At 46.6% G+C, this 22,758-nt stretch overlaps 1 protein-coding gene across 6 annotated transcripts in view; it reads left to right on the top strand.

The window, feature by feature from the left end:
- TMEM94 (transmembrane protein 94) overlaps positions 1-22,758 on the top strand; it is a 73,119-nt gene that overhangs the window by 36,154 nt on the left and 14,207 nt on the right. For 4 of the 6 annotated variants that reach the window (XM_053375882.1, XM_053375884.1, XM_053375881.1 and 1 more), the window contains 16 exons: positions 876-1,078; positions 1,945-2,096; positions 2,978-3,080; positions 3,970-4,056; positions 4,823-4,939; positions 6,538-6,594; positions 8,544-8,648; positions 9,686-9,850; positions 10,820-11,032; positions 11,979-12,294; positions 13,172-13,345; positions 14,623-14,725; positions 17,131-17,348; positions 20,104-20,285; positions 20,468-20,606; positions 21,349-21,464. In XM_053375882.1, the coding sequence (XP_053231857.1) occupies positions 876-1,078; positions 1,945-2,096; positions 2,978-3,080; positions 3,970-4,056; positions 4,823-4,939; positions 6,538-6,594; positions 8,544-8,648; positions 9,686-9,850; positions 10,820-11,032; positions 11,979-12,294; positions 13,172-13,345; positions 14,623-14,725; positions 17,131-17,348; positions 20,104-20,285; positions 20,468-20,606; positions 21,349-21,464 (2,450 nt within the window). The remainder of the gene's footprint in view (positions 1-875; positions 1,079-1,944; positions 2,097-2,977; positions 3,081-3,969; positions 4,057-4,822; positions 4,940-6,537; positions 6,595-8,543; positions 8,649-9,685; positions 9,851-10,819; positions 11,033-11,978; positions 12,295-13,171; positions 13,346-14,622; positions 14,726-17,130; positions 17,349-20,103; positions 20,286-20,467; positions 20,607-21,348; positions 21,465-22,758) is intronic. The other 2 variants (XM_053375879.1, XM_053375883.1) reach the window with 2 other exon arrangements.

Raw genomic sequence — 22,758 nt, forward strand, 5'->3', positions numbered from 1 at the left:
TTCCAGTAGCACCTTAGAGACCAACTAAGTTTGTTACTGGTAGGAGCTTTCGTGTGCATGCACACTTCTCCAGATACACTGAAGATACAGTTTCAGTTGTTCTCTAAGGTGGTACTGGAAGGAATTTTTTTATTTTGTTTTGACTACAGCAGACCAACACGGCTACCTACCTGTAACTACCACTTTCACCTGTACATCCTCGCACTATCAGGGGAATGGGGGAACTGTTTTCCCCATTGTCATTTGCAGGAGCCTCCTTTCCTTGCTGCCCCCACCGCTCCCCACTCCACCCTGTCCACTCTCCCATAGGCAAATACATACACTGCTTTTCCAAAGATGTGGAGGCTCCTGCTGCCTGCCCTACAGGGGGAATATTTGAGGACAGCTGCTGGAAGCCACACGGTCTGTGTGAGGATCGAACCAGAAGTGACATTAACTCTGCGCTTTCATGATTTAGGAGAATGTAAATAGCAGCTGCAAGGGGGCTTGAGTAGCAGTTTGACTACAGGGGGTGGAAAGAGAGGGGGAGGAGGAGTTTAACTTCTTCCCCACCATAGTCTTGAGGAAAGTCGTGCCCTGGAGCTGCTTTGGTACCAGTGGAGGCTTCCTTCCTGGTGCAAATTGCAGCTTCAGAAGGGTGATCTTTGTCAGGATTGCCGTGGGGCAGTCCTTATAGTTTCACTGCTACCCAAGCACCACCTTTGCAGATACTGTTTACATTTTTTTAAAGGTGCATTCATGCAAGTAAGGCAATCCATGCACTAAGATGCATCCAGAATGGATTCCTGCCGTAGTGGGGGATGTGGCTTCTCACCCAAAGCCCACCCCCTCTGGCCATGGCACCACCATACCTCTTCTGCTAATCTACTTTCCAGATGCCTTGAAGGATGGCAAAGAGCTGAGCTGGACAAACTCTATGTACCCTGACCTTCACATGCCCTTTGCTCCCTCCTGGTCACTCCACTGGGTCTACCGGGACGGCCATCTTGTCAATCTTCCAGTCAGCTTGTTAGTAACGGGTGATGTCGTTGCCCTGAGGCCAGGGCAGGAGTCCTTCACTTCTCTCAGAGGGATTAAGGTAACTCAAGTTTCTTCTCTCTTTGCACCAGGGTCCTAAGTATTATAAGGGCCAGTGCTTTTTCCCCAGTGGGTATTCAAGGGCACCTCCTTCTTTTGGTTAAAAAGTGTGACACTTACTGTAACAACTTCATGGTGAAACAAAATAAAATAAAAATAACAAAAAATAAAATTCCTTCCAGTAGCAGCTTAGAGACCAACTAAGTTAGTTATGGGTATGAGCTTTCGTGTGCATGCACACTTCTTCAGATGCACGCTTCTTTCGTGCATGCACATGAAAGCTCATACTCATAACTAACTCAGTTTAAGGTGCTACTGGAATGAATTTTTTATTTTATTTATTTTGTTTTGTTTCGACTACGGCAGACCAACATGGCCACCTACCTGTAACTAGAACTTCATGGTGACTACCGGCACCTATTTTTCTAGGGGGGAAAAAACTGGTAAGGGCTGTAAAGTATGTGAGAACTGTGATTTAGGTCTTTGGTGAGAGATAAGAAGTTGTGCAAAGCTGTGTATGTCTGAAATCTTATTGGTTCCCATCATCCCTGGGCTTTTGGCCTTGCTGGCTGGGGCTGATGGGAGTTGCGAGTCACAAACAACTGGAGCGCCACGGATTGCCCACCCCTGGTTTAGAGAGTTAGTCAGTAAATGGAGATGTGCTGGCCATTCAGATAAGCAGTCCAGGCAGGGCACAACATGGCATTTAATGCTCAGAAGCATTATGTGTATCTGAAATGAGTGCAATAGTGTAGGGATTGCCATGAGTTGGCAATATATAAATTCTGTTGCTTTAAGAAGCAAGAGTTCTCCAAAGGATCCCTGAGTTTGCCCGTTTTCAGCTTTTGCCTCCCATTCTTCTAACAGGATGATGAGCACATTGTCCTGGAGCCTGGGGATCTCTTTCCCCCCTTTTCTCCTCCACCGTCTCCAAATGGGGAGGTGAAGAAGGGACCTCAGAATCCACAACAGTATCGACTCTTCCGTGTCACAAAAACACCAGTGATTGACAATGTCAGGTAAGTTCAATGTGAGGACACTTTGTTACTGAAATTTGAAGTAAGGTAGCAGAATGGATGGAGAATTCATCTGAAACAGGGCATTCTTAGTGGTGGCTTCCTGGCTATGGAACGAACTCCCAATGAAAATAGGGCACCCCCCCCATTTTCATATGTGTTCAGTAAACATGCAAAAACCTTTTTGAAAAAAATACTTAGTTATCCAGGCTTTGGGCTGAGAGTTTTATGACATTTTTACACTGCTGGTTTTAACTGTTTCCTTGAATATATGCTATAGTGCTGCTTTTCAATTGTTTTCATCTGATTCTGTTTTTGTGATCTGCCTTGAGCTCCCTTTGGGGAGGAAGGACAAGTTACATACCGTATTTTTCGCTCCATAAGATGCACCCCCCCCTAAAATCTAAGGGGAAATGTCTGTGGGTCTTATGGAGCGAATGTGTGGTCCCTGGGGTTGGGCAGGGGGAACCCGGGCTTCCCCCGCCAGCCCCGCAAACTCCGGGAGAAGCAGCAAGGCTGCTCGCAGCCTCACCGCTTCCCCCCAGACTGTTTGGGGGGTATTTTTTTTTAATCCACCCCCCAAAAGTAGGTGTGCCTTATGGTCAGGTGCACCTTATGGAGCGAAAAATGCGGTATTTGAAATAAACAAATAAAATATGTTCAATCCATCCTGTGTTCAGTTATAACCACAAGAATACATTATAGTCATAAAAAATCTCTGCAGTACAATATTTAAGTATTGCCGTCTGACAAATCAACTCTTTGGATGGAATATACCAGTCCCATATAGTGGTTTGCTGTATAAAGCTGGGAGGTAAAAGAAAGAAAGCAATAAATACCTGGAACTTTGCAAAATCCTCTGTAAATATTTTGTTATTTTTCAGGTTATGTTTAGACATGGCTTTGTCACGTTCCGTGACCGCTCTGGATAACGAAAGGTTCACTGTACAGTCGGTGATGCTCAAGCTTGCCGTTCCCATTGTGCTGGTACGTCCTATTGATGAGCTGCTTTTTGTGACCAGGCTTGGTCCACTCAGGTTCCAGGTGGCTGGGACCATTGCATTTGACTACAACTTCCTGTGATCTGAGCAGTTCTAACTCATGCAGTGGGTTCTTGATTGGTTTTGGGTATTGGTCATACTCTTTGGAGCTCTGCATTCAGTGGTAGAATATTGGAATTACTTGGTTTGTTCACAGAAGAGAATTTGGTAAAATCCATGGATGATCATGGCAAGCCCTGGATTCTCAGACTCCAGTTTATATGTATAGTATGCATCATTTTTAGGCAAATTTTTTTTAAGGCAAATGAAGTAAACAGGCTCCATTAAGTAATGCATTTTTTGTCACATCCAAAATTAGTCACTACTTATAGGGCTTGGGATGGCTCAGTTGGTAGAAAGCATGAAACTCTTAATCTCAGGGTCATGGGGCAAAAGATTCCTACATTACAGGGGCTTGGGCTACATAAACCTCATCCCTTCCAATTCTACAGTTCTATTCCTTTTTTAGATTTAGATTTTTAAACTTTTATTTCCAACACAGTTGTAGGACACCTGCTTTGCATGCAGAAGGTCTTGTATTCAGTCCATCATCTCCAGGTAGGACTGGGAGTGTCCCCTGCCAGAGACCCTGGAGAGCCTTCTGATGGTTGGTGCTGAGCCAGTTTGACGAATGCTCCTTGGTGTTAGGCAGCTTCCTGATCAGTTCTGGGAGACATTTACCTTTTTCAAATGGCTTGGGCCATTGAAGCTCTGATTGCTTTAATGTAATAATAACCAGAAGGTGTTTCTGTAGTGTTTTAAGTGATATAGCTACACCTATCATAGTGATTTACATATAGGGGCTTCTAATGCTGTCTCCTTTCCTTAAACGGCAGATTGGTTTCCTGATCACCAATGCCATACGCTTTGTTTTCATGGCTCCTGGAGTTGTCCCTTGGCAATACACATTGCTTCAGCTGCAGGTAAAATAGAAGAATGTGTTTTTATTTTCTCTGAACTTCAGTTAGTTTCCCTGTATCAGGAAAGACATACCTTTCTGGGCTATACTGGTGTGTGTGTGCGTGTGTGTGTGTGTGTGTGTGTGTACGTGTACGTGTACATGCTTGATGCAAATCCACCTAGCTATGATGTGGATGTAAAATTGATTTTAAACACTAATTCACCAAGAAGCTTCTGTGGTCTAAATGCAGTTTACCTTCTGAAGGGCTCTTCACTTCGGTTCTTTTTTTCCCTGTGGGGATATTTGTTAGTGAAGTGTTCAGGCTTAGCCTGTGTCTAGAAACCTCTCTCCTCTTGGACTTCCATATGCTTGTTTTGATGAAGTTTCCTTTCACATCTGAGATTCATATGGAAACTGTAGCTTTTCCTTTCAGTTTAAAAGTACCATGATGGGTTTGTAGGTGATCAGCACTTTAAATCTACAGAGGAACACTGATCATCTGCAGCCCATACATGTCCAGACAGAATAGCAGAAGTGGCCTTGGAAGCACAGTGATGTTCATTTAACCTCATCTCTTCTTTACGTGTGTGTGTGTTTCTTTGCACATCTGTCCATTGATCTTGAGTGCTGGACACATCTTGGAAGTATAAGTAATAATGTTCTTGTGAGCAAGCGGTTCCTGCTCACTGGGGTGTGTGTGTGTGTGTGTGTGTGTGTGTGCTGCTGTTGGGGAAGTGACGGAGCCAATCTTCAGCTATGCTAACTGGAGACCTGGAATGCCTTCACAGGTCAATGGGGTCCTGCCCATCCTCCCGCTGCTGTTCCCTGTCCTGTGGATTCTTGCCACTGCCTTTGGTGAAGCCAGAGTCCTGGCCCAGATGAGCAAGACCTCACCCACTTCCCTGGTAGGTACTTCTACAACATCATGTTGTTGGGAAGAGGGTGGACTGGGTAAAGGCAATTCTGGACTACTGAGACAAGAGGGGAGTTCACAGATGTTTCCTAGGTCTGAAAAATACAAATATAGTGGGCCTGTGTTTTTCCATTTTGCCCTGTGAACCTTTGAAACTGGATCAGTTGTGGGTACAAGTGGAAGTATTGCCATGGGGTGGGGAGGCGAACATAGTAGTAGTAGTAGTAATAGTAGTAATAGTAGTAGTAGTAGTAGTAGTAGTAGTAGTAGTAATAATAATAATAATAATAATAATAATAATAATAATAATAATATAGTATTCTTTATATGCCACCCATCATTCAACAGAATAGTTGGAAGTAGAACTGACACGGGTCTGTTAGGTTTGGGGAATGGGCAAAATGGGGGTGGTAGGAAGCCCTGATGGACAAGCTGCTGGGTTTCAGCTCTCAGCTTTGAATAATTTCTCCGAAAGGCTTGAACAACGGAGATGGTAGGTCCAAGTGCCTGCTTGCCTGCTGCAGCCAGTATTTGGGCTCTAGCTTTTGACTGTTCTGCAAAGTCTTCTTAATAATTGTCTAATATCTGTAAAGCCAGATTTTGTGTGGGTTCTCCCCCCCCCAATCTCTGGGGTGCAAGAATAATAGGAGAGGCTTTTTGTCTTCTGTGTGACGGGAGAAAGGGGGCAGATGGTTCATCTGTCAGTTGATTCCTACCACTCCAGATGTTACTTGTGTCTCTTCCATTCACTGCCCTCTTCTCTCTCTCTCTCTTCTCCATTTCTGCAGGCATGTAAAGCTTAAGTTCCTTCTCTTCCTCTTCCCCCTTTCCCCACCTTGTTGCCAGCACCTCCATGTTCCCTGTCACCCACACTTGTGCTCCCAGTTGTTTTCATGTTTGCTTTCTCTATCCTGCCAGTTCTTTCCCCCTCTGTGATTAAATTTCAGATGTGATTCTGCATCGCTGTCACCTGAATGCTTGTTTGTGTCTTAGTTCCATCTTGACTTAGAGTAGCATCCTCTCTTGTATCTATTTCCCCCCAAATCTGTTTGGAATATAGCAGCTACAGCCCTTTCCTCCTTGATCAGGCTCTTGGATCATGTGTCCTCCTGTCTTCTCCTGGCCTTCCCTTCACCTATTGGATCTGAGCTCTTGTTCTCTCATTCTGCATGATGCTGTTCCTTTCTTTCCATCACCTTTCCCCCAGTTTCCTCTTCAAACCTTCTTGTGGGCCACCTTTGTATTTGACGCTCCTCCTGACCATTTTGAATGGGGGTAATGTACCCAGTTCAGATCAAATACTATCTTCTTCTACATCGAGACACCAGTCCAAGATGAACCTCGAGTTTCCTTCACTGATTCCATCTCTCGAAGATACTCAGAAAAAAGGACAAGTGTCATTTGGGTTCTAATTCTTGACTTGGACAAAGCGTAGCCAAGGCAGGGTTCTGGATTCTGTTCAGGTCCTGCAGAGCAAAGCCCATTTCTCATCCATATCTTCCACTGGTGGAAAAAATGTTTTCCAAGGGATGTTCCTCATGCATCATTTCTCAGCACCTTGATAGTAACCAATTTGTTCTCTTGCTGCAGCTGGCTAAGTTCTCAGAGGACACACTGAGCAGCTACACAGAGGTGGTATCTACCCAGGTACTATTTTATTAACCAGTCTTGCATCTTGTTCTTGTGGTGTTGCACAGTGCCGTAAGATCCTCTCCATCCTCTCTCTCTGTGATCTGCTTGCCCACTTGTGCTTATATCCTGCTGCTGGTGTCTCTTGCTTTGTTGGCGCTTTCGTTTGCTCCTCCTGCGCTTCGCATGCCGGATGCACACTTCCCCACCCCCCCATGCTCTTTCTCATAGCAGATGCTCACAGTTCCCTTTGATTGTCTGAGAGCGAAAGGCCTTGTGATTCAAGCCTGTGGTTGCCTAGAATGTTTAAAATCTGAATCTTAAACAAGCTGAGTTTCAAATCCTATATTGATTGCCCTTCTGGGTGGAAATAGCTGACTGAGAGAGACTGGTAAGTATCACAGGGACTTGGACAGACTTTCATATAGACAAATCATCAAAATCAAAGTGGGAAGAGGAAGAATGGAAATCACGCTCATATGTTTTTATTGAACTGGACAGGGGGGAAACAGAAGGGCTGAGATTTCTAAGTTGACCCTGGAGCCTCTGTGTTGCAGTCTATTTTTGTAGTTAGCTCTGCTGATGTTGTTGAACTGCAACTCCCATCAGCCCCAGCCAGCATGACTAGTGGCCAGGGCTACTGAGAATTTTAGTTCAGCAACATCTGGAGGGCCACAGGTTCTCCACACTTGGGGTAGCACCTTGACCACCTCAATATGTCTGCCCTTCTCTGCAGCTGTACTTTCATAGATGCTCAGACTTCATCACAATGAACTCCAGAAGGCAGTTTGTCCTTGCTTCACTCTTGCCCACCAAAAACGTAATTTAGTCAAATGGAATCAAAATGATTTCTTGGCGGCACGTCTTGCTTTTCTCAGTCAGAAGCAAGGACCAATTTGGGCTGCTCATTGACTTCTGTAGTAACTACACCAAGGATTGGGTGGGAGGGTGGGAAATACTGTGGCAGTAAATTTTCTTGGTAAATTTTCAATAAATTGTTACCCAAAATTGAACCCATCTATAGCATTTAACTGATAATACTGATGATAAGAATACACTGTGTTGGCTGCCTATTGGCTAGTGAGCCAAATTCCAGGTTTTGGTACTAACATTTAAAACCCTAAGCAACTTGGGACCAGGATATCTGGCAGACACAGACCAGGCCAATCTTTAAGAACTTCTGAGGAGACCCTGCTGGTCATTCCATGACCAGTGGATTGCCAAAAGTCAGTCAGTTCATTGTGTTTTAGCAGACAGCCAATATACACATGAAAATAATAAATGATGCAGTGGATTGTTACCTTATGACAACATGGAAGTGGGCCTTCTTGGTGTTAGTGCCTACTCTTTAGAATGCCCCCCCCCCGGTAATTAATGTGACGAAGAGGATAATGACTTTTAAATGCCTCTTTAGAATTTGCATATTTACCCAGGTTTTTGTAGACTCTGCTTCCAATTTTTTTTTTTTTTGGTACAGTGTGCTTGTGTTTTATTAACTTGTTTTTAAGATACTCTGTTGTTGTATTTTAATTGGGTTAAGTGGTGTGAAATATTGGAAATAAATAAATTATAGCCTGCTTTTCCACCAGTTTGCCTCCAATATTAGATTGTGTCATTGCTCCTTAGTGACGTTCTCTGAGCAGCCCAGAATACGGGACTGAACAATAAACCACAATGCGGCATGGAAATCCATCGAGTGAACCTTATAAATGAAACCCCATGCTACAAGCATTTTGTACAACCTGCGTATTGATCATCTCATCGAGTTTCTTCAAGCACCAGATCTCTTGTTTATGTACAGCAGGCTCTACCTTCCTTCCTTCAGAAATGTGAAGCAGCGCACTTTCCTGTAGTCCTGCCTTTTCTGGAGATGGATCTCATTTCACAATGAACTGAAACTCCTTGCCTCTTTTCCTTCACTTTGTGTATCCATTCATGTCCAATTCCCCCCCCCTTTTTTTTGGCAGGAAATGATGCGGTGTATCTGGAGCCACTTCCTGGATGTTCTGAAGGGCAGGTCTCCAACCCTCACCTTCACCTCTAGTTTGCTTCACAGCCTGGGATCTGTCACAGTAAGTATAATTGCAAGGAGCGATCTGACAGTGAGCATCCTAGTTGCAGGGTCTGCCTGCTGGGTCCTTAGGTTTCCTGTTTCTTTTACAGGGCAAGGGCTATAGCTCAGTGGTAGAGCATATGCTTTTCCAAGTCGGGCTGCAGATGTCCTCTTGTCTGACATCCTGGAGAACATTAAGCTAGATAGGCCAATTGCCTGACTCCATATCATGGCAGCTTCCAAAAGATTCTTCTAAATCCCATGAGGGCGTCTGTATTGTTAGCTGGATATTTCTGAGTTAGTGACTTAGATAATACATTCAGCTTGACCCTGATGTCTGAAACACAGGAGGTCAGATTTCTGCAGTAACCTTGGGCAAGCTCTTATGACCTGGATGGGCTAGCTAGCTGTTTCTTGCTTCAAGCAACTGACAGTAGTATCTGCTGGTCAGGGAAAAATGTGATAGACCCAAGCACTTTCTGTTTAGATTAATCACATATAAATCTGAACTTACTGTTTTGTGCCTTGGAAGCATTTACACTCCAAGTACTCATTCTAGAGTTGTGCCTTCTGCCCTCTCTCTTTCTTTTTTTTGGTAGCATTCCTCATTCCTGCACATAGCATAGATAGTTTTCAGGAGATTGTCCTATGTGGAGCAGCCTGGGAAACCTGTGGTAGTGAGTCATAAAGGACACTGACAAAGGTCACATTTTGCTTTCTTCAGCTATAATGTTTCTTGGCCTTAGATGGCTTATCACTAAACTGGGGAGGCTGCTTGCCACTGAGCCACCCTATCTTTAAACTATCTTGTGGTGGCACCTGCACATTAAACTGACAGAGATGTTGAGGAGGTTAGTGCTGCATTTGGTAGCATTAAGGGAAGTCTCCAGGGATGGGAGGCTACTCAGAAAGGGCCTTTCCTTCTGCTATCCATTGTGCTTGAAGGCTGAGGTGATACGGCTGATATTTATCTGCCTCGGTGATTCATGCACAGTCTTGCCAATAGTTTTTTGTGTGTCCCTGGGGTGTTGTGGGATGTCTTGGGCCTGTTTTTAGGTGCTTTGCTGTGTGGATAAGCAAGGAATTCTGTCCTGGCCTAATCCCAGTCCAGAGACGGTTTTGTTCTTCAGTGGTAAAGTGGAACCTCCTCATAGCAGCCATGAAGACCTGACAGATGAACTCTCCACACGCTCCTTCTGCCACCCAGAATTGGACGAAGAGGTGAGAGACAGCTTTTTGGACCACAGAGTCTGGTTTGTCAAGAAATTCTGCCTTCTTTTCTCCCCAGTTTCTTATAGAAACCCCTCAACCCTCTTGTGTCTTAACATCTGCCAGAGAGACCCCTTTCAGGCTGTCACCCTCTAGCAGTGCATTACTGGCATCTCCTCAGAGCAGGGCCCTTCTTCACAGTTGCCCAACAATTTGGAATGAAGCTTGTTCCCCAGGAGGGTGTACTCAGCCTCATTCTTAGCTGGGATTTTCAGTTAATAAAAAAAAACCTGGTCTGCTTTGTCTATCCTTTGATAAACTGCTTCCAGTTTGCTTTCTAATTTTAGCTGACTTTCTATTGTTTTATTGGATGCTATTGGTTTTTATACTGTTACTGCAAAGCGCTTTGTAAATTTTAGTTTTGAAAAGCGGCATGTAAATAAATAAACAAATAAATTATTTGCCACCACTATTTATTTAGTTTGAAAATTTGGGACTTGCTTTATTTTACATAATCAACTCAGTAGTGGCTCCTAGGGGAGGAAAAAGCAACAACAACAACAAAAGACAAAATTGAACAGTAAAAAAGCAGCAATACCATGGTGAACCAACCAACAAAACATTAATAATAATAATAATAATAATAATAATAATAATAATAATAATACATAATTCACACATATACCCCCCTTCATTTCAGTCAGTATGATTAAAACAGTGAGCAACAAATGAATAAATTGGAATTAATATTGGGAATCTGGAGAATCAAAAAGTTCACTCGTCCCCCCATCATCTGCCACAAGTTGTCCACTTTAGTGACCAAGGCAGTTTCTGTCTTAAAACCGGGTCCAACTTCCCCCTTCACCTGGAAGGATAAACCAAGTCTTCTGGGGTCCTGAAGTCGCTACGTAATGCATTTTTCCTCTTCCTGTTCGACTCACAGGTGTTTCTCTGCTTAACTCTTCTTATGCTGTATTACAGCCCCACGAAAGGGACGCTCTGCTCTCGGGGCCTTTGTCAGACATCGTTCACATCACCAATGAGCAAGACAGAGCGGAGTGGTCTAGCGGCAACACCCCAAAGTCTTCTGAGGCTCATACTCACAAGAAGCCAACCAGCCGCAGCAAACACCCTTCGGGATCCAATGTGAGCTTTAGTAAGGACATCGAGGGCGGGGAGGAGGAGCCCATGCAGGTAAGGAATGCCAAAGGCTGCAGAGGTCAGGAGGTTGTCTTGTCCAGTTAGGAAAAAGGTGGCGTCCTAGTCTGCTAAGGAGTCATCGGTAGATAAGGCGGGAGGGTAAGAGTTGTGAACATGAGAGAGGAAGAAAGAGCATTTGAAAACTCCTCTTCTTAGGGCAAAAGGAATAAGTGTGTCTTAGGGGAAACTATAAGTGCCTGCTGTCCCAAAGCACCACGGACTGATTTGCATGTGGCTACCTAGCTAGATTTATGATTTAAGGCCTTGTGCCTATATGTCTGTCTGTAGAGAGACCGAAGGTTTTTCAGGATGCTAATTATTCTGCCAATTAAATTAAAGAGCTCTGAGGGCTGTTTGTAGTTCCTAGGTAGGAAACCAAAGCCCTGCAGATGTCAAGGATGATAGAAGTTGACATCTAGCAACATTTACAGGTCCACAAGTCCTCCATTCCTGCTTTAGGAGAATACACAACAGAGGATGGCAGAACCAATAGGTTAGAGAAGCAGGACTCATTTCATGTGCAAGTTTCTAGTTGAGTGGCTTTGCTGGTCATTGTTATGCAATGTTAGAGCAAGTAAAAAGTTTCTGGTGCCAATCCAGTAGTGCCTGAGTCACTCAAGCCTATTGATTTCAGTGGGTTTAGGCAACATCTGTGTTAAGTCATTGACTTCCCATCCACAAGCTCTAACCCAGTCTTTCTCAGCTTTGGGTCCCCAGACATTCTTGAATCACAACTCCCATCATCCCTGACCTTTGACCTTGCTGGCTGGGTCTGATGGGTTTTATAGTCAAAGAGCATCTGCAGTGTCAAAGCTTCCCCACCACTGATGTAGCCTGCAAGTTGTGCACCAACCATTTCTGAATTTTTCTCCCCCTCTGAAAGGGGAACGAATGATGGCACCTTAACTTTTGACTTTGCGTTTCTTGAATGTTGAGCCAGGTTGAGGCTGACAGCGAGGGCCTGGCATGCGAGGCGGAAGACTTTGTGTGCGATTACCACTTGGAGATGCTGAGCCTCTCCCAAGACCAGCAGAACCCCTCCTGCATCCAGTTTGACGACTCCAACTGGCAGATGCACTTGACCTCCCTGAAGCCCCTGGGCTTGAACGTGCTGCTTAACTTGTGCAACGCCAGCGTGACGGAGCGCCTGTGCCGATTCTCTGACCACCTCTGCAACATCGCCTTGCAGGAGACGCACAATGCCGTGTTGCCTGTCCATATTCCGTGGGGACTCTGTGAGCTGGCTAGGCTCATAGGTGAGGAGGGCAGAGGCGGAGAGGTCAGCTGGTGGGGGGTGCCACTGTAACTTTGCTGTGTGTTAGCACAGGGGACTCTCAACGTATGCGTGGGTTACGTTCTGGGCCCCTGCGCACACAAGTGAAATCATGTAAAATGGGAAGCACCCTCCAAACACTCTTTAAATGCCCTCTTGGCTGTTCTTTCTCTAACCCATGCCATAAATATGCATCCGAGGGGAAAAAGAAGAGGTAACTGATAATCTTGAATCAGTGCTTGAAGTTAGTCCCTGTTTAGGGAAGTTTTTAATATTTAATGCTGTATTGTTTTTAACACTCGATTGGAAGCCGCCCAGAGTGGCTGGGGAAACTCAGCCAGATGGGCGGGGTATAAATAATAAATTATTATTATTATTATTATTATTATTATTATTATTATTATTATTAAAAATCCTCAGCTGGAATTGAAGCTCTGGGGCCGGCAGGAGGCTGGAAGTCATGCGGGAAAGCGGCTGTTGCTGTTGCGCTACCCCGCACATTCACCTGTTAGGCGGGGAGGTTGCAGTAGCATAAACAAAGCCCCTGACTCTTTGGGGCCTCATCTGCCCTCACTGACGTCCTCTTTGGGCTCTGGGGGAGGGTCTCCTTGTGAGCCACGAGGACTCTCCAGCTCTCTCCTGCTATTTCCGTGTTTGAATTGTTTTATTTATTTCCTGGCACTGCGCGTATACGCATGAGTCAATTCTGCTAGGTGGTTATATGAGGCAAGGCAGTTCTTTAGGCAATGATCATAGGCAGAGGAGAATGGCAGATGAACTTGGAGAGCAGCGCCATATTCCTTGGGATTCCTGTTGTCCAAGAGTTCGCCTCCCATATTACTTTTTTCCCCCTCCCCCAGGCTTTACACCTGGTGCCAAAGAGCTTTTCAAGCAGGAGAACTACTTGGCCCTTTACCGGCTGCCATCAGATGAGATGGTGAAGGAGACGATGCTTGGGAAACTCTCCTTCATCACCAAAAGGAGACCACCTTTGAGCCACATGATCAGCCTTTTTGTCAAAGACACTACTACCAGTAAGGATACTAACTTGGCGGGATTTTGACTAACATGTGATCAGAAGGATGACCACCTCTGGGACTGCAATTTGGCTGGCGGCCTAGCCAATCTATTCAGGGCCCTTTGTATGTATTCTTAAGGGAATAGCAAAGGACTTGGGAACATGGTCCTAAAATATAAGCCAGAACAGGAGGAAAGGCCATTTCCATGCTTCTACAGGGAAGTTACCAATTCTCTCCAGTAAAGGCTCCTAGGAGAGGAGCTATTTCTCAGTGGCTGTTGGGTGTTAGTTTCAACTGAGGCCTCAAGTTGAAATTTGGGGGGTTGTTTTAGTTGCTGCCTAGAACCAGGATATTAAACTATATTGTCAGTCAGGTCACCATGGCTTGTTCCCTGTGTTCCTTCCTGTTTAGTTCAAAGGCTTATGTATGTTCCATACTTGTCTTGGAAGTCTCCAGACTCAGTGAAGAATGAAGAAGCTGAAATTTTATTACCATTTATTTTCAATATGTAAAGCCCTGGAAGACTTACAGTGAATAATAACAGACTTAAAAGCCAAGTTTGTTTAGGTCACACTCCAGCGTGACCAAGAGATGGTGCGTCTCCCTCAGGCAGGCAAACAGAGCAGGCTCTCCAGGAGAACGGCTGAACACTAGGAAGCTACTGCTAGCCTTTTTCCTTCAGAGAAGCATAGGAATATATATTTAAAGGCAGTTACCATGTTACAGAGAGGGAAGAGAGATTCGCTTGGGTCTTTCACTTAAAGAGCGCCTGAGAGTTGTCAGTGGGGCACAGTGTTGAGAAGAGGCAGCTCTGCTGGGAAAGAGGGGCAGGCAGCAAACTTTTCTCAGAGACACCGTCTGGGTTTTGTGTACCTGACGCTAAATGGGGGAGAAGTCTTCTCCTTGATCCAAAAGGTGCCCCAGAAAACACAGAATAATTGCACTTCCAGCAATAGACTTGCAGCATCTTCCGTCTTTCCTCCCTCCCCATCCTGGCCACTTGTCACATTGATGGGCATGTTGCTAGTACTTGTATAACACTTAGCAAATGGTTTTCGCTCCTCTCCTGGCTCCTGGCAGTTGATCTTCTGCTTTAGCGGTAGATTTTATGATAGACAGAAAAGTTTCTTCTAGCGCCTACTTAAAATGTGTTTAATCACCATTTGTCACATTATCAAATGTACCCAGGGAGCCTGTGGGCGATGTAGAGTGTTAGAAATCTTCACAATAAACCAGCCTGTCAGCAAGGAATTTTTAGAGTTGAGACACAGGTCCACGTTTTTCTCTCCCAGGCACCGAGCAGATGCTTTCCCATGGGACTGCTGACGTCATCCTGGAGGCCTGCACAGACTTCTGGGACGGTTCGGATATTTATCCGCTGTCTGGCTCTGACAGGTAGGCAACCTTATCTGCACAAGTCACCAGCTTCAAAAAACAAACTGCTGGTGAGATTTATGTTTGGGTCGCCTGCGATGTTTGCTTTCTCCAAAGGTTGCTTATGGCTGTGTGCAAGTCATAGTTATGGGGCTCTGCTTGCCAGTGGCGTAGCGTGGGTTGTCAGCACCCGGGGCAAGGCAAGTAATTTGCGCCCCCTAACCCGTGGATTTTAGCACTCGAGTGCGAGCGCGCCCCCCCCGATGTTGCGCCAGTGCGGCCGACCCCCCCTGCACCCCCCCCACGCTACGCCACTGGGGCTGGGGGCGAGCGAAGGAGCCAAGGACCCCCCCAAAGGCTCAGTAGGAATTTATTAAATTTATTATTTGCGGAGCCCCCGCGGGCCGAGGCAGCCGAAGCCCCCTCCCCTCGGGCGCCTCCCCGCCCCCTCCTCTCCTTGGGCTGTAGGTGGAGCCCGCGCTCCGAGGCGCTCCAGATCCGGGCTTGGCGAGCGCCTCTCCTCCTCCCGGCCGGATCCGGGGGCTTCCAGCCGCGCTCCGTCCTCCCCCCCCCCCGCGGCTGAGACTTGCACTGAGAGCCGGAGCCAGCGGCGCTCCCTTCCGCCGGGAGACCCTCGTCCGCCCGCCGGCTTCCTCTCGGAGGGTTTTGGGGAGCGCAGGGCACAGCGAGGCCCCTCGGAGCTCTTCGTCCCTCCCAGGCGGCAGAAGCAGCCGCCGCCTGTGGCTGGGCCGAGGGGATGGCGGCGGCGGGCTGCGGAGGCTGCCCGTGCCCGGCCAGGCATCGGTGGCGGCGTCGGCGCTGCTGCAGCGGCTGCTCCTCCTGCGAGCAGTGAGTGGAGCGCAGCTGCAGCGGCGGCGGGGGGGCGCGCGCGCGCAAGGCTGGCGGTGGCGGCGGGGAGCCCGGCGGAGAAAGGAACTTGTCCCTTCCCTCTGGACTCGCGCCCCCCCCAGATGTTGCGCCCGGTGCGGCCGGCACCCCTGGCACCAGCCACGCTACGCCACTGCTGCTTGCAGAGATCTTCCTGCAGAGGAAGGTTTAGGCAGTCCACAGATGATGCCTGTCAGGGAACTGCCATCGGAACGAGAGGAGGAGGAGAGGCTCCACGACAGTGCTGGAGAGGGGCCAAGTAGGGAGAGAGGCAGGTCTCCTGTTGGGGAAGAAATTCAGCGCGACACCAGGGATGGAGGGGGGCCAATGGGGGAAGCGGAGAGCAGGCTCAGAGACTCTTCACTGGACACCAGCGGAGAGAGCACAGGTCCTCCGCTACCCACGCCCACCCTGCGCAGAAGGCTTCCGCGCAGGGAGGCTAGGAGGAGACTGGGCGTCAAACAACTTTTATGTTGGAAAAGGTTGAAGAAACGCCCACTGTCGGATTCTGCCAGTGACTGAGCAGCCACGAAGTGAGGGGCTGTCCAGCCAGGAAAGGTTTAACCAGGCCACCTACCCAGGAGTGGCGGCAACTTACGCACGAGCAACCCCATAACCATTATAATGCCTTTTCAGAAATCACGGAGCATTGTAGAGCTGCCATTGGCCCTGATACGCACTTGCACTCTTGGTGCCTCTATCAGTTTGCGTCAAGTGGGTTTTTCAGATTTTTGTAATGCTTCATGCTCCCCCTTGTTAAGCCCAAAGAAGCCTGCAAGAGCATGACAAGTGCTGCTGCAATACAGGTGTGCTTTGGGATGAGCTATGTAGTGGCCAGAGCAAGTAAACCAAGGTTCTTTCCCCACCAATTTCTGGAACAATTTAAAATGCTTTGTGATTATGTACACACACACACACACACACACTTACATCATACATAGAACGCACATCAGTGCAGATTTTGTGTGTGTGTGTGCATGTACATCATTTTACAATTTATTTTAAACAAGGAAAGAGAGAGAAGTGCAAACCATTCAGGTGTTGTAAAGAACTTACAAAGTTTAGCCAAAAGACTAAATGCAAGGTTACATAATCAATATCAGGTGCAGGAACAACTAAGTGTCTGTGAAGATTTATATGTGTATATATACACACACACACATATATACACATATAGAATGTATATCTATGCAGGAGTGTGCATTGCGAGCGTACACACACAACTGTCACAGATGTGAATGAATTTTGAATATTGGCCGTGGGGAAACAAGTGCTGACCCATGAGAAGTGTGGAAGGGGTTGATGCACAAGGGCTGTGAACCATTAGTATCAAAGGAAAGATGCTTCAAAATACTCAATAAGGAATGAACAGAAGCCGCTTCCTTGCCTCCTCCCAGCTCCAGTAGATTCTGCCCCTGAAAAGCATGAGTCTGGGCAGTAGTTTTACTAGCCAGGCATGCATTGCGTGCAGACGTTGAGACTATTTTGTGTGTAACGTATCTCTGGTAGCCTTTGTCATTCTCTCTCTCTGCTCTCAGGAAGAAAGTGTTGGATTTCTACCAGCGTGCCTGTCTTTCGGGCTATTGCTCCGCCTTCTCTTACAAGCCCATGCACTGCGCCTTGTCCTCCCAGCTCAATGGGAAGTGCATAGAGCTAGTGCAGGTCCCTGGGCAGAGTGCCATCTTCACGTCCTGTGACCTCCCTGGGACGACGCCCATCAAGCAGAACAGCCGGAGGAACAGCTGGAGCTCCGATGGTAGGTGCCTTGCCTCCGTTGCAGATCCTTCCATGCATGCATCTCAGGGCACTCTTCAAGTGACTCCGAGATGGGATACCACAAGATTACGGAAAAATGACCTTAGGAGAGAAGTTTGAGGGCTGTATCCAACTCCGTGTGAGATGAGATGAGATGATTTCCCCCTTCCTCTCCACTCCCCTGAGTGTCCCCCAACCCTCTGGAGCACATTTGAGAATGCAAAGGGGGCTGCAGGGGAAGGGGAAGTTCCATTGCATAAGTAGACGTCTGCTGTGCATGTAACCCATAGGATTTAAAAACCCAGTTGTTGGGTGTAGATGCTTTGAATCAAACAATTCAAATGTGTTTTGCATAAGGATGTGACGTGGAAAGTAAAAATGGTGAGACCCTTGCGCCGTCACAATGCCTGCCGTGTGACGATCACCAAGAAAATGAAAGAAAAATATTTTGTAAACGGAGAACCTCCGCTAAATAATTTACTTTTAAGCAAGGAAACAAAAAAGGGTGAATCTTAATAGTGCTGACAATTATTAATCCAGTCTTTTTGGAAATTTTCTTTTGGAGGTTAACTGTTTACAAGATTATGTTTTCTGTGTTTTCACGGTGATCCTTGTATGGAAGGCTCCACGACTGGATAAAGACCTCATTGGCCTTGATCTCCACATCACATCAGGAATTCTCTCTTTCCTCATTGTTCAAGGTCTCAACCTTGTCCCCATCTGACCTGCCAATTGTGGAAGAATCCTGCTTCTCTAAATTTTGACACATTATATTCGGGTAGGCTGCCTTGTCATCAGAAAAGAGGGCTCATTTGATCCAGCTTCTTCGGATTGCCTTCTTTTCTTGCTGCTTATTAGTTTCAGCCAGGCAAGCTCCTCTGAGTGTCCTTGAGCAGATCAGTAAGGATGATTTCAGATGCCCCGCCTGTCCATTTGACAGACCACAGGCCGAATCTTCCAGCCTTGACTTGCTTATTCTCACTTAATATTGGTGCTTGTTGAGAAGAGGTGATAGTTAGCCTTCCCAGTCCTACCTCTACCTTTCACCAAATGGCATAAAAATGGGAATTAAGAACATGGTGACATTCCTGTGTGCGTTCTGTTACTAGCTTTTAATGCTGTGCTATAGGTAACAAACCTCCTCTGTTCCTCAACTTGCCTCTTGTTTCCCATCATTTATTGTCCTCTTGCATGGACAATAATTATTTGAGGGATGGGTGAGGTGGGGTACACTAACATACCTGATTTAGAAATAAATAAAAATGTTAGGCAACATGTGAATCTGTTCTTAGTCAACCCTACATTTGCAATGGAGGCTGACCTGCCCTGTTTCACAGGGAGCTGCATAGCTTTTAATAGATGGGAAGTATCAGCACAAAGACTAAAGGTTGACTCTGGGGAGAGAATCTTAAGTCTGACATAGGTAAAGATAAAGGGACCCCTGACCATTAGGTCCAGTCGTGGCCGACTCTGGGGTTGCGGTGCTCATCTCGCTTTACTGGCTGAGGGAGCCGGCATACAGCTTCCGGGTCATGTGGCCAGCAGGACTAAGCTGTTTCTGGCGAACCAGAGCAGCGCACGGAAACGCCGTTTACCTTCCCGTTGGAGTAGTACCTATTTATCTACTTGCACTTTGATGTGTTTTTGAACTGCTAGGTTGGCAGGAGCAGGGTCCGAGCAACTGGAGCTCAGCCCGTTGCGGGGATTTGAATCACTAACCTTCTGATCAGCAAGCCCTAGGCTCTGTGGTGTAGACCACAGCGCCACCCGTGTCCCTAAGTCTGACATAAAGTGGTAGAATTCTGAGCAGGCAGAATGGACTGCATCATTTCTTCAGACTGCCAGTGGGGTGGGTCACATTTTTGAAGGCTCCCTTTAAGGAGGAGACTAACACAGTGGAGAGAGTGATGGGCTCTCGAATGCGACTGGGGCCCTCCAGAGGTTGCTGCACTGCGGCTCTCATCATCCTTGACCGGTAGCCATGCTGGCTGGGCCTGATGGGAGTTGTAGTCCAGCCCCATCTGGAGAGCTACAGGTCCCCCACCCCTGGGCTTTGGAAGCATTCTTCTAGATGTGATCACTTTTGTGTGTGGTGTCCTTCACCTGCAGTCTGAAGTGCTGCTGTTTGCTCCGAAGGGCATGTCAGAATGGCTCAAGCGGAGATATTATGTCAATGTTTATTATTACGGCAAACAGCCAGCACACCAAAACCAGAATTTCTGCATAATTCTTTACATAAACGACAAAAACGGTCAGTATGGGATTTAACAGTCAATATACTAACTAAGTGGACTTGAAATACGTTCAAGTGGAGAGAATTCTACCACCTTGTCCTGCTGGCTCTGTAGACCAAGCCTTTAATGTGTTAAAATGATCCTCGTTGTTCTACAACAGGCATAGGCAAACTCCGGCCCTCCAGATGTTTGGGACTACAATTCCCATCATCCCTAGCTAACAAGACCAGTGGTCAGGGATGATGGGAATTGTAGTCCCAAACATCTGGAGGGCCAGAGTTTGCCTATACCTGTTCTATGACATGGCTATATTAAGTAGAACACTCCCTTTGTATAGCTTTTATTGCTACCGCTTAGAAGTGATGGGCAACTTTTTGTTTTCTCTCCCCCTGCGTTCTTGGTGTGTATTTCTCTTTTATGGGCATGTCTCTGTTCTCCTGGGCCTACTCCTCTTCTGGGTCTCCATATATTTGGCATATTGGCCTGCCTCCACACACTTGCCTTTTCTTCACATGCCCAAAGAAGGGATTGGGGAAGCGATGGAGAAGGAGGACTGCATCCAGGCTCTGAGCGGCCAGATCTTCATGGGAATGGTCTCGTCCCAGTATCAGGCCCGATCAGATGTCGTCCGCCTCATTGAGGGACTTGTCAATGCCTGCATTCGTTTTGTCTACTTCTCCCTGGAAGATGAGCTCAAGAGCAAGGTAGGCTTTCCCTTGGCTTACTCTACCACTTCTCAGTGTTCCTGCAGCGGCCATGTCAAAGGCACAGCCACCCCACTCATCCTAGGGCTGGTTCAGATTGCAAGATTATTCCTGGGTTTTTATATATATGTATGTTTCTCCCACTTCGGCTATGCTGCAACCATAGTGCCTTTCCTCCACAGGTGTTTGCTGAGAAGATGGGTCTGGAGACCGGCTGGAATTGCCACATATCCCTGACACCCAATGGAGATGTGCCTGGTTCCGAAATTCCTCCTTCCAGCCCCAGCCATGCAGGCTCCTTGCGGGATGATCTACAGCAGGGTGAGCAAATAGCCCTAAGGGGAATCGTGGCTGCAGTGCAAGTGTCTGTTCAAAGCAAATCCATCTGACGATTGAACCAAACCCATGAGATTTACAGTCAGCAAGACAGGCACTATTACTAAAGCCAGGCCAAACTTTAGAATAGCTGTTCTATGGGACAGTCCCACTTCGTTAATTTCTCAAAGCCTTAAAGCCAGGGGCACCAAGGCTTTACAAATAATGTCATATACAGTACAAGCATTCAACTGGTGAAATTCTCCCCATCTGGATGGGGAAAGCTTTGCCTGTTGAATTCCATGTTGTTCTCAAAGGCAGAGGTACCTTTCTTGGAAACATTAAGACAAGCCTAGTTATATGCAGAAGCTGTGCCCCTTCTGTCCAATTTGATACCTGAGGTTTTTGCTGCAGCCCATCACATCTGTTTAGTTTTTTGTCACCGCTGGGATATGGTTGTCCTGATTTTCAGCCTTTCCACGTAGTACATTCTTTTTGCGGTCTTTTCCGGCGCAGGAGGAAGGAGGCAGACGCTTTAAAACTCAGCAAAGTTCTGAACTGATACTGCCAGCTCTGGTTAGATGAGTCATTTTCAAAACACCTCTTATTTTAGGAGAACCCAGAAAATCCAAGCTTGCTTTTCCAGGCTGTCACAAAGCCACATGAGGGGCGGGGGGGTGCCTTGTGTCGGCGTTTTGGTGTGAGCCTTCCAAGCTGTAACACTGCTTTCTTTCTCTGTCCTTGCCAGTTTCTCGAGAAGATGCAGAGGGGCTTCTGCTGATGGAGGAGGAAGGACACTCCGACCTCATTAGCTTTCAGCCAACCGACAGTGACATCCCCAGCTTCCTGGAGGATTGCAATAGGGTGAGACTGACAGCAGGACACCTTACTTAGGAACCCAAAGCGTTTGACTGTATCTCCCAGCAATGAACTTGATGGCCGTTGCTGCTTCTCTAAACCTCTTGAGAGGCCGTTTACAGCTTAATCATATCCATGTCTACTCAGAAGTCTGTTCCATTTAGGTCACTTACTTTCAGATGAGTGTGTATAGGATTGCACCCTAACAGTCCGCTTCCTTAAATCATCCCTAATTGATTAAGCCTATATAACAGGAGGCAGCAACTTTTTTTGTTTAAGGATGCAGAGGTAGCTGCTGTAGTGAGGGCATCCTTGCAGCTTACTAGGAGAGGGCTGGGGAGGGCAAAGGTGAGGTTGGAGTTAGGGTGGATGCATTAGTGGGAGCACTGCCAGTGCATCCACACAATCTCACCTTTCCTGCTGCCCTAGCCCTGTCTCAGGTAAGCTGAGGTGCTGCTAGTGTTGAGAGGGTGGCTCTGTGGCTCTGCCCTGCAGCACTGAAAGAATGCAAGCAGGACAAGTTAAGCTAGTGAATTTATCGGGGTACATTAAACTTGAGCAAGCAAGCTGGGGTCACACACTGTGGGGGGTGTTTCAAAATTGACATGGTCTGTGATATGCTGGCACATGTTTTTCTTCAGCAGATCATAAAACGGGGGGGGGGGGGAGAGTACAACACTGGGGAAAATACCACAACATTGAAAACAATGCTTGCTTTCAAAGTATTTTTCCCCCCTAAATTGCTGCCATCTTCCTTAAAGCGAAATGAAAGATAATGCAACTTAAACTTGGTAGGAGAAAAGTTATTGATTAGGAGATAAAATGGGCTTTTGGATCCATTGCTGATGCTTCAGAAGAAGGGAAAATGATAGTTTAAGTACCATGAACTGACATGCCAGAAGAATAGAGGTGGGGTGGATTATTGGAGAGAGAAGTAATACTATCATCTGTGAAGGCCAGGATGCTACTTTGAAGTGTCTAGTTTCTCTACTTCAAACTGATCTCTTTCATTCATCTTAGGAATGCTCAGGGAAAGGGTTACATTTAATATGCTTCAATTCTCAGTGGGATTTGAACCTCTCATCCACCTAGTTTGCAAATCTCTCTCTCTCTCTTACTGGTGGTGTGTCATCCTAAACTAGAGGCCTTCAATAAGTATTTAGTGTTGAGTGACCCACAGTAACTTTTTTCTGCCCAATCATATATACATTTACCCATAAATGATTGGCTGCCTTCATTTCCCCTCATAAATCATGTTTAGGGCTGCAGACTTTGCACTCTGAAGATTACTTTCTATAAG

The sequence above is a fragment of the Podarcis raffonei genome, chromosome 2 (assembly GCF_027172205.1).
Source record: "Podarcis raffonei isolate rPodRaf1 chromosome 2, rPodRaf1.pri, whole genome shotgun sequence".
NCBI classification, from domain to species: domain Eukaryota; kingdom Metazoa; phylum Chordata; class Lepidosauria; order Squamata; family Lacertidae; genus Podarcis; species Podarcis raffonei.